This window comes from Salmo salar, chromosome ssa03 (genome assembly GCF_905237065.1).
Source record: "Salmo salar chromosome ssa03, Ssal_v3.1, whole genome shotgun sequence".
NCBI lineage: Eukaryota > Metazoa > Chordata > Actinopteri > Salmoniformes > Salmonidae > Salmo > Salmo salar.
The window spans coordinates 23093962-23106044 of NC_059444.1; the positions used below are offsets into that span (position 1 = coordinate 23093962).

At 42.3% G+C, this 12083-nt stretch overlaps 1 protein-coding gene across 1 annotated transcript in view; it reads right to left on the reverse strand.

Moving 5' to 3' along the window:
• The window catches only part of dhx9 (DEAH (Asp-Glu-Ala-His) box helicase 9), a 31691-nt gene extending 19835 nt beyond the window's left edge, over positions 1 to 11856 (reverse strand). Inside the window, exons 1-11 of the mRNA XM_014190662.2 lie at positions 11734 to 11856; positions 11094 to 11221; positions 10853 to 10993; positions 3433 to 3556; positions 3164 to 3324; positions 2857 to 3005; positions 1447 to 1493; positions 1106 to 1242; positions 842 to 931; positions 544 to 705; positions 292 to 369 (exon numbers count right to left, since the gene is read on the reverse strand). Coding sequence (XP_014046137.2) covers positions 292 to 369; positions 544 to 705; positions 842 to 931; positions 1106 to 1242; positions 1447 to 1493; positions 2857 to 3005; positions 3164 to 3324; positions 3433 to 3556; positions 10853 to 10993; positions 11094 to 11221; positions 11734 to 11851 — 1335 coding nt within the window. The 5' untranslated portion in view covers positions 11852 to 11856. The remainder of the gene's footprint in view (positions 1 to 291; positions 370 to 543; positions 706 to 841; positions 932 to 1105; positions 1243 to 1446; positions 1494 to 2856; positions 3006 to 3163; positions 3325 to 3432; positions 3557 to 10852; positions 10994 to 11093; positions 11222 to 11733) is intronic.
• Between the last annotated feature and the right edge of the window lie 227 nt (positions 11857 to 12083).

Sequence of the window (12083 nt, forward strand, 5' to 3'; positions counted from 1 at the left end):
GCGGTAAAGCTTCATATGACACCAATTTTTGCTTTGTAGCACCTACATATATGAAACATTATGGAGTCTTAAAGGAGGCCTAGGTACAGCCAAAATGTACACATATTCCAAATTCAATTCATTATTTCTCAATTATGCTTTAAGATACAAATATCAAATACGTGTCAACAATCCTACTGCCAAAGAGCCATTCTAAGGATAAAATGTCAAAATCCCCCAAAACAGGGTGTGTTTTTGTCCTGTTTTCATTAGGAATAACTCAATTGCAGTTAAGTGAGGGCAACAACATACCTTCTGTAAGCTTTGATCTTGTTCCAATTGATAAGTCAGCTCATGATGGAGGTCAGTGCTGATTTGCTCTGGGGTGCACTACGGGGAAACGTAAATGATACTTTTAGATAAGATGGACAGCCTACCATAACAAAATAGACTGCTTTAGTTTTGAGAAAGGTCAGATTATGAAGAGAATAACAGTAGAAAACACAGATATATTGTTGCATTTCTTTTAGTAAATGTACAGCTAGAAACAAGTCTTTGATTCACAAATGCCAGTGGTCCATCGTCAATATTGCTGCTGGTCCAGGGGTTCCAGTTGACTTGCGGAGGGGACCAGGGCACCACCCCAGCCATGCTCTGTCTCTGGGAGGGCTCAAACACAGCCATCTTCCCTTGGACCAAAGACACTGGAGTACTTGGATCAGGTGGCTGGGGACAGGAAAAAGGTTTAACTCATAATCCTCATATTAAATCACAAAGTACTTTTCATTGCTTTTGTGTAACAGGACACACTAATTGAAACTGTATAAAGGTTAATAAATGTCCTCATATAAATTAGACTTACTGGAGGTGGAATTACAACACCCAGTTCTTGGGCCATACTCTGCAGCTGATGTTGCAGATCATCCACCACATTCACCTCAAAAGCTTCCAACTGTGAAGACACCAAGGTTCAACCGTACATTAAAAAGACTTGCTGCATACTTAGTTCTAACCTTGAGACATATAAAATAAGGTGAACAAACAAAGCATACAACATTAAGACCATGTCATTAATAAATCAATGTAATAACTCAATATTTTATCAGCAGTAAAACACATTACTTACAATTTCCCCCTCTTTCTTCTTAGTAACGCCAGAATAAGGCTCAATGACACCTAGATGGTAAAGTTGACGGACGATAGACAGCGCAGAGGACTGGGCCGCAAGCTTCTTGTTAGAGCCATGCTCACGGGCAATTATCTCTACAAAACAAATGAAAATGTATTTCTTATTCTGAAGTCACATATTTGTTGTCTCCAGAAAGCTACTAAGCTAGGTTGTCAGTGTTACATTTCTCCTGAATTTGGAAAAATCTAATATTTCTGACTCATCTTCAAAAATGTAAACAAAGCATTTTACATCTGATAGACAACTCAGTTTGTGTTCAATGAAAAGTTTGTACTTACTTCTACCAAGCTGTCTTACAAATAACTGCATCTCAGCAATAAAGCTCCTGAAGTAGAAGCAAAAAAAACACCATCATCCATAATGTTACTAAGCCTAATTCACTTTCTATGAAAAATCAGAATAATGTGTAACTCGTGTTTTTACTGTAGATAAAACATGTATCAATCATTGGACCAACTGACCTCTGAGCTTGAGAAGCCTATTGTCCAGTCTGATGATAACCCTTGCCCTTGGGGGAGCCAGTATGTTTTTCTGCCAGACTTCAATCAACAATCAACTTTATCACCTCAGCCACTGCCCCATCCCTAGTGGAACAAGTGACACCAGAAATCAAAACCACACAATAATCTGCCCATTCCATCCCCCATTGTGGATGCAACCATATAACAACTTTAGTGCAGCCTAAAGGATGTCACATGTCTTGACAAGGTAGGTTGTGAATTCTGGCATCACATCTCCACTACTATTCACATTCAGAATTACTGACCGAGTCCAGTTAAATTAAAATATAATCCATATTGTACTAGTAAGGTATTGGTTAAGGTCAGAGATCATATAATTAATTATGGGATTACAGGATCTCTATGGTTGAGGTATAAATAGCTCCAAAATGACTTGAGAAAAGTTAACCGAGACCTCTCAGGTGTTAACCGCACACCCAGGAGGGCTCTGTCTCCATATAAGTCCAGCAGAAAAACATGCAGTCCCCATAACTAAATGTACAGGTAACTGCCAAAATAAAGGAAACACCAACATAAAGTGTCTTATGGGACCACGAGTCGACAGAACAGCTTCAATGTGCCTTGGCATAGATTCTACAAGCGTATGGAACTCTATTGGAGGGATTCTTCCACCAAAAAATCCATAATTTGGTGTTTTGTTGATGGTGGTGGAAAACGCTGTCTCAGGCACCGCTCCAGAATCTCAAATAAGTGTTAAGGGTTGCGATCCGGTGACCAAGACACACAAAAACACCCTTTAAACCTCCTATGCTCCTTTGAGACCCTTCTTCCAAAGTCACTGAGGTTGCTTCTTCTTGCCATGGTAGCCAAAAAATGGGCAACTGGGCATTTTTAAACATGACACTAAGCATGATGGGATGTTAAATGCTTAAGTAATTCAGGAACCACACCTGTGTGGAATTACCTGCTTCAATATACTTTGTATCCCTCATTTACTCGTGTTCACTTTATTTTGGCAGTTACCTGTATGTCTACAGGCAAGGCTCAGCTCTTCGGTTTGTCATGAATGCTTTGGAGCAATATTCCTGATAAACTAGATAATATAAATGAATCCATGGAAAATCTCCTATTGGAACCAGCCTGGTCGCTGCGTTACCAGAGTTCAGGCTGGTTCCACCAGGCTAACTGATCAACTTCCAGGCCAAAATATTTTCCCATCATCCTGACCTGTTGTGGTCAGGCCCAACTTGGCTGTATTTGTAATCTGTTTGATTCTTCTCCTTCTGGAAAAACTGGTTCAGACGGGCCTTGGCGTTCTCTAAAGTCCAGTTGCCATGGAGTCCTGCGTTCAGATCTACCTCCTCAGACTCCAGAGTCTTGATGGGGAAAATAAACACTTCAAAGGTTCAAATCAGGCATGCGTGAAGACTGAATTACTACAAATGCATTTCTTAGATTAAATATAATTCAGCATAAAGATAGCTAATGGATATGAAATAATGCCTTGTAAAAATAGTGAATTGACAGGTCCTACTGCCTGTGCCTCCTGCTCATCTCTCTTTGAGTAATAGTCCTTTAGATTAGCCCCACGATCCCACGGAGCATTGCTGTTTGCGCCACCTCCGGAATAATCACCGCTACCGCCCGAATATCCCAAACCAGTGACACCTGGGACTGGCGCAGAAGGTGCATTCACTGAAGCAAAAGTTAAACAACGAGATGAGTTATGACACCATGGGAATGTAGTTAAAGAACATAGACTGTGTACAGACCTACAAGCATTTGGTGAAGTTAGCCAAGTACCTTGCTCAGCTTTCACAACCAGGTGAGGAGGGATAGGTCCACTTGGAGGAAGACTTCCAAAGCTAACGTTCCCTCCATCAACCCCTCCTCCACAGTCAGGCACACTGAAGTCAGGTCCACTTGCCTATCAATAGGAAAATAATGTTTAATACGGTAATAACATGTCCATCATTTTTTATTATCTTGGATGATAAAAAGTATGGTTCGTTATCAATAAAATGTAAAAAATGGTGCAGCGCGTTCAATTTGGCTGCTGGGTGGCAAGGAGATCCATTGCTCCGGTAAAAACATTGACAATTACACTCGTGGCCAAAAGTTTTGAGAATGACACAAATATTAATTTCCACAAAGTTTGCTGCTTCAGTGGCTTTAGATATTTTTGTCAGATGTTACTATGGAAGTATAATTACAAGCATTTCATAAGTGTCAAAGGCTTTTATTGACAATTACATGAAGTTGATGCAGAGTCAATATTTGCAGTGTTGACCCTTCTTTTTCAAGACGTCTGCAATCCGCCCCGGCATGCTGTCAATTAACTTCTGGGCCACATCCTGACTGGTGGCAGCCCATTCTTGCATAATCAATGCTTGGAGTTTGTCAGAATTTGTGGGTTTCTGTTTGTCCACCTGCCTCTTGAGGTTTGACCACAAGTTCTCAATGCGATTAAGGTCTGGGGAGTTTCCTGGCCATGGACCCAAAATATCGATGTTTTGTTCCCCGAGCCACTTAGTTATCACTTTTGCCTTATGACAAGGTGCTCCATCATGCTGGAAAAGGCATTGCTCGTCACCAAACTGTTCCTGGATGGTTGGGAGAAGTTGCTCTCGGAGGATGTGTTGGTACCATTCTTTATTCATGGCTGTGTTCTTAGGCAAAATTGTGAGTGAGCCCACTCCCTTGGCTGAGAAGGCCCCCCAAACATGAATGGTCCCAGGATGCTTTACTGTTGGCATGACACAGGACTGATGGTAGCGCTCACCTTGTCTTCTCCGGACAAGCTTTTTTCCGGATGCCCCAAACAATCGGAAAGGGGATTCATCAGAGATAATGACTTTACCCCAGTCCTCAGCAGTCCAATCCCTGTACCTTTTGCAGAATATCAGTCTGTCCCTGATGTTTTTCCTGGAAAGAAGTGGCTTCTTTGCTGCCCTTCTTGACAACAGGCCATCCTCCAAAAGTCTTCGCCTCACTGTGCGTGCAGATGCACTCACACCTGCCTGCTTCCATTACTGAGCAAGCTCTGGACTGGTGGTTCCCCAATCCCGCAGCTGAATCAACTTTAGGAGGAGACGGTCCTGGCACTTGCTGGACTTTCTTGGACGCCCTGAAGCCTTCTTCACAACAATTGAACCGCTCTCCTTGAAGTTCTTGATGATCTGATAAATGGTTGATTTAGGTGCAATCTTACTGGCAGCAATATCCTTGCCTGTGAAGCACTTTTTGTGCAAAGCAATGATGATGGCACGTGTTTCCTTGCAGGTAACCATGATTGACAGAGGAAGGACAATGATTCCAAGCACCACCCTCCTTTTGAAGCTTCCAGTCTGTTATCCGAACTCAAATCAGCATGACAGAGTGATCTCCAGCCTTGTCCTCGTCAACACTCATACCTGTGTTAACGAGAGAATCACTGACATGTCAGCTGGTCCTTTTGTGGCAGGGCTGAAATGCAGTGGAAATGTTTTTGGGATTCATTTAATTTGCATGGCAAAGAGGGACTTTGCAATTAATTGCAATTCATCTGATCACTCTTCATAACATTCTGGAGTATATGCAAATTGCCATGATACAAACTGAGGCAGCAGACTGTGAAAATGATTATTTGTGTCATTCTCAACTTTTGGCCACAACTGTATGTGCTGTTCAAGGGATTGTTAAATAAATGTTAGAACCATTTGTTAATATCAGCACCTCTTGAGGAGCATAGTCAGAACTACTAGCAACACATTTCCGACTATTCGTTTTAGCTCTATTAGGAGTTATACAGCAAGTAACTCCATGCTTTTCATTATCAGTAAACATCAATTGATCATGTTATTTCAGATAAGTGAGAGTCACTTGAATCAAATTTTATTGGTCACATATTTAGCAGATGCTATTGCGGGTGTAGCGAAATGCATGTGTTCCTAGCTCAAACAGTGCAGCAATATCTAACAATTCACAAAACACACAAATCAAAAGAAAAATAATGGAGTTAAATATATAAATATTAGGACGAGCAATGTCGGAGTGGCATTGACTAAAATATAGTAGAATAGAATATATACATATGAAATTAGTAAAGCAGCATGTAAACGTTATTAAAGTGACCAGTGATTCCATGTCAATGTATATAGGGCATCTTCCTCTACGGTGCAGGGTTGAGTAACCGGGTTGTAACCGGCTAGTGATGGCTATTTAACAGTCTGATGGCCTTGAGATTGCTGTTTTTCCAGTCTTTTGGTCCCAGCTTTGATGCACTTGAACTGACCTTGCTTTATGGATGTTTGTGAGGGTTTTAGGGGCCAAGCTGAATTTCTTCAGCCTCCTGAGGTTGAAGAGATGCTGTTGCGACTTCTTCAACACACTGTCTGGGTGGGTGGACCATTTCAGATCGTCGGTGTTGTGTACGCCGAGGAACTTGAAGCTTTTCACCTTCACTGCGGCACCATCAATGTGAATAGGGGCGCGCTCGCTCTGCTGTTTCCTGAAGTCCACGATCAGCTCCTTCGTTTTGATGACGTTGAGGGAGAGGTTATTTTCCTGGCACCACTCCGCCAGGGCGCTCACCTCCTCCCTGTAGGCTGTCTCGTCATTGTTGGTAATCAGGCCTACAACTGTTGTGTCGTCTGCAAACTTGATTGAGTTGGAGGCATACGTGGCCACGTAGTCATGGGTGAACAGGGAGTACAGGAGGGGGCTGAGCACGCACCCTTGTGTTGAGGATCAGCAAAGTGGAGGTGTTGTTTCCTACCTTCCCACCTGGGGGCAGCCCATCAGGAAGTCCAAGACCCAGTTGCACAGGGCGGGGTTCAGACCCAGGGCCCCGAGCTTAATAATGAGCTTGGAGGATACTATGGCGTTGAAGGCTGAGCTATAGTCAATGAACAGCATTCTTACACAGGTATTCCTCTTGTCCAGATGGGATAGGGCAGTGTGCAGTGCGATTGCATCGTCTGTGGATCTATTGGGCCAGTATGCAAATTGAAGTGGGTCTAGTGTGTCAGGCAAGGTAGAGGTGATATGATCCTTAAGTAGCCTGTCAAAGCACTTCATGATGACAGAAGTGAGTGATACGGGGTGATTGTCATTTAGTTCAGTTACCTTTGCTTTCTTGGATACAGGAACAGTGGTGGATATCTTGAAGCAAGTGGGGACAACAGACTGGGATAGGGAGAGATTGAATATGTTCGTAAACACTCCAGCCAGGTGGTCTTCGCATGCTCTGAGGACGCGGCTAGGGATGCCGTCCAGGCCGGAAGCCTTACAAGGGTTAACACATTTAAAATGTCTTACTAACGTAGGTCACGGAGAACGAGAGCCCATAGTCCTCGGGAGCCGCGTCAGTGGCCCTGTGTAATCCTAAAAACGGGCGAAGATGTTTAGCTTGTCCGGGAGCAAGACGGTGTCTGCGAAGTGGCTGGTTTTCCCTTTGTTATCAGTGATTGTCTGTAGACCCTGCCATTTAGGTCTTGGGTCTGAGCCGTTGAATTGCACTTTGAATCTGTACTGACATTTTTCCTGTTTGATTGCCTTACGGAGGGAATAACTACACTGTTTGTATTCTGCCATATTTCCAGTCACCTTGCCATGGTTAAATGCGGTGGTTCGTGCTTTCAGTTTCCAGTTTGCACAAAGTCCAGTGTAGTTCCTTGAGGGACGTCGTGGTATCGGCTTTGGGGGGAATATACACGGCTGTGACTATAACTATTCTCTTCGGAGGTAATACGGTCGGGATTTGAATGAGTTATTCCAGGTCGGGTGAACAAAAGGACTTGAGTTCCTGTACGATTCCAGGGTTTCTGTACCACCGGCCATGATTGGGAGTCCCATAGGGCTGCGCACAGTTGGCCCAGTGTCGTCCGGGTTTGGCAGGGGTAGGCCGTCACTGTAAATAACAATTTGTTCTTAACTGACTTGCCTAATTAAGTAAAGGTTAAACAAATACATTTCTGTCTGCGCGATGTATTGAGAACCCAGCTGGCTGTATGGACGGGGACAGTATATCAGGAGAGCCATGATTCCGTGGAACAGAGTATATTACAGCCCCTGATGTCTCTCTGGAATGAGATCCTCGCCCCGAGCTTGTCTACTTTATTGTTCAGAGACTGAACATTAGCAAGTAATATACTCGGAAGCGGTGGATGCTGTGCACGCCTTCGGAGTCGGACTACAAATACACTTAGAATATCTGTTCTCCGCCGGCATTCCATTCCATATATATATATAAAACCACATTCCATCCGGCGTCTATTGCATTAGTTACCACCGGCTAAATCTATGATGTTAAAAAAGCTACTGTTGTTATTCTGGTTGCACTGTTTGACATGACTGTAAGTTAGCCGCAGTTGGCTAGCTAGCAAGTGATAAGAACGTTGCCAGCCAGTATGGTAATGGAACATTTAGAACCAACGACTAGGTCGCGCCCATAGATACAGAATAAAAAGACTGAACGACTGGGTCTCATCTCTGGCAACCGAACCGATAGAACGACCAGCCGGCTTGGGTAACAACCCTAGATTTATGTTGGGTCTAAGGATGAAATAGTATGAATTAGAGGTCGACCGATCATGATTTTTCAACGCCGATACTGATTATTGGAGGACCTAAAAAAGCCGATACAGATTAATCGTAATAATAATTGTAATAATGACAATTACTATACTGAATGAACACTTACTTTAACTTAATATAATACATCAATAAAATCAACTTAGCCTCAAATGAATAATGAAACATGTTCAATTTGGTTTAAATAATGCAAAAACAAAGTGTTGGAGAAGAAAGTAAAAGAGCAATATGTGCCATGTAAAAAAGCTGACATTTAAGTTCCTTGCTCAGAACATGAGAACATATGAAAGCTGGTGGTTCCTTTTAACATGAGTCTTCAATATTCCCAGGTAAGAAGTTTTAGGTTGTAGTTATTATAGGAATTATAGGACTATTTCTCTCTATACGATTTGTATTTCATATACCTTTGACTATTGGATGTTCTTATAGGCACTTTAGTAATGCTAGTGGAACAGTATAGCTTCCGTTCCTCTCCTCACTCCTACCTGGGCTCGAACAAGGAACACATTGACAACAGCCACCCTTGAAGCAGCGTTACCCATGCAGAGCAAGGGGAACAACTACTCCAAGTCTCAGAGCGAGTGACGTTTGAAACGCTATTAGCGCGCACCCCGCTAACTAGCTAGCCATTTCACATCGGTTACACCAGCCTAATCTCGGGAGTTGATAGGCTCGAAGTCATAAACAGCACAATTCTTGAAGCATTGCAAAGAGCTGCTGGTAAACGCAGGAAAGTGCTGTTTGAATGAATGCTTACGAGCCTGCTGGTGCCTACCATCGCTCAGTCAGACTGCTCTATCAAATCATAGACTTAATTATAACATAATAACACACAGAAATACGAGCCTTTGGTCATTAAAATTGTCGAATCCGGAAACTATCATTTCGAAAACAAAACGTTTATTCCTTCAGTGAAATACGGAACCGTTCCGTATTTTATCTAATGGATGGCGTCCCTAAGTCTAAATATCGCTGTTACATTGTACAACCTTCAATGTTATGACATAATTATGCACAATTCTGGCAAATTAATTATGGCCCTTGTTAGGAATAAATGGACTTCACACAGTTTGCAATGAGCCCGGCGGCCCAAACTGCTGCATATACCCTGACTGCTTGCACGGAACTCAATTTCCTTAGTTAAAAGAAAGTCGTGTTAGCAGGCAACATTAACTAAATATGCAGGTTTAAAAATATATACTTGTGTATTGATTTTAAAGAAAGGCATTGATGTTTATGGTTAGGTACATTGGTGCAACGACAGTGCTTTCTTTGCAAATGCACTTGTTAAATCATCACCCGTTTGTCGAAGTAGGCTGTGATTCGATGAGAAATTAACAGGCACCGCAACGATTATATGCAACGCAGGACACGTTAGATAAACTAGTAATATCATCAACCAAGTGTAGTTAACTTAATCACTAGTTAAGATTGATCGTTTTTTATAAGTTTAATGCTAGCTAGCAACTTACCTTGGCTTCTTGCTGCCCTCGCGTAACAGGTAGTCAGCCTGCCATGCAGGCTCCTCGTGGAGTGCAATGTAAGGCAGGTGGGTTAGAGCGTTGGACTAGTACCGGAAGGTTGCAAAAACGAATCCCCGAGCTGACCAGATAAAAATCAGTCGTTCTGCCCCTGAAAAAGGCAGTTAAGCCACCATTCCTAGGCCATCATTGAAAATAAGAATGTGTTCTTAACTGACTTGCCTCGTTAAATAAAAAAAAAAAAAAAATACATCGGCAAATCAGTGTCCAAAAATACCAATTAATCGGTCGACCTCTAGTATGAATAAATTAATCAAAACAACGGTTTAAATGAAAATATGGCAATCATTATTTGAATATGTAGGTAACCCGTTGTATAAAAGTGAAGCCGATGCTTGGAGGATATATTGGCACGGTTTTCTAACAACACCCGTGCCAATATATCCTTCAAACACTAGCTTCCCCGGCATTATCACTTAAATGTAGCATATCATGTCTGTCAGTCGCAATCGTGATTAAACAAATGTTGATAAGGGGATAATGTTAGCTAGCTTTGCTAAATAGGTTTACGTTGTTTGGAGAAAAAGTACATTAGGTATACTTACCACTATGTTTAGCCAACTGTACAAAGTTTCTACCGGTAGCTTGCAACGGAAACATTATTAACCAACAGTACATCAGCCAATGTGCCCTTCTGCTGCTTGACAGGCTGCGCCCACAAAGGACGGGAAATTAACCTAAACCACTCACACTTGTCAGGTATAGTTCACTGTAATTTTATATCAATGAAATATCCAATTAATGGTGGCCAATATTGAGAGATATCGTGAGGCTATGCTCACGTATCTGAATTTTACATGATCAATTGATGTTTACTGATAATGAAAAGTATGTAGTTACTTGCAGTATAACTGATGATATTTAGCACTATGCGCAATTGTTTTGCATGGAATAATCAGAAATGTGTAGTTCTTACTATGCTCTTCAAGAGGCGATGATAATATAACCAAATAGTTCACATTTATTTAATTAACAATCCATAGAAAACGGCAAGAAGTTGTCAATGAATTTAGCGGAGCTGTGGGTCTCCTTGTTCCCCAGCAGCCAAATTAATCGCTTTGCACTGTCGTTTTACTGATAACCTATTGGGTGAAATTGTTATAACTGACCCCAAGGGCTGGGACTTCTGCTGCATTCATTTCTCCAACTCGGACAAGATAATTGACAAAGTCTCTAGCAGCATTTGCCTGGGCATCCTTCTTATTGGTGGAGTTTCCCATTCCAGTGTAGTTGAATCCCTCAATACGAACCTTGGAAGAGGAATAACAAATATTGTATATATATATTAAAAGCTACTTTGTTATTTACCGGATGCTTGCAGATAGACATATTTGAAAGAATTCAACTGACCTCACACAGAAACTTCTGTCGGTTTTTGTTTCCAGCGGCTCGAATGTCATAGCTGGGTGTTAGTTTCTTCTTCCCACACCAAGCATACAGGAAGTTCTTGATGTCCGCCATGGCGGATTTGTAAATCTCTGTTGGGATCAGAGATTCGTCGACTTTACTCAGAGCAACTGCATTGTATCAATGATTCAATAATTTTGAAAACACCAGAAAAACCAAGCTCAGGATGCTAGCTTAGTTAGCTAGGTAGTTTTTTTTCTTAGTTAGCTAGTTGACTAACGATAACGCCGTGATCTGCTATTGTATTGGCAAGCTAAAGTTACACGACATGAGCGTGGACACTGGCTAAATGCAATATTTTAGAGGCATTTACAGGTCCTAACTGGCCGTAATATTATCTAAAAATGCATGCACAGTTCGCTAGGTCAGACAAAACAAATCTAGCTATTCGGCTTGGCTTACGTTAGCTGAAAGGTATACAAGCTGCTAGCTAATTCAGGAAGCTAGCTAACGGTAGATGGTAAACGTTAGCTCGTCTAGAAGCTCAATCTTCAGTTCTGTACTAGCCAATGTTGCAATGAAATTATGGACATGACCAGCAAGCTAAATACACTTCACACAACTTTCACTTTGCTTATCTTACCCACTCGACCTCCACCAGATACTTTTTCAAACGAGCCGGCTAGCAAATGCAAACCATTCAGACGGCAGACATGATAGCACTGGGGCACGAGACGGTCAGGCCTGGACTTTGGGCGCATGCGTGGCTAGGACGCACTGGAGCCAAACAGCAAGCGCCCCCTGGCGGTAGGCCGCTATCTAGGTTCTGGGTGTCATGCAAAGATCTCCCCAGACACCTGGCTCTAGTCCAGTGGTCCCCAACCAGGGGTAAGGATCCCTGGGGTTACTTAAGCCTATCCACAGCGTGTACTTGAGAAGTTTCATCTGACCACAGACTGACACTTCCATCACACCGACAGTGTCATTGCATTT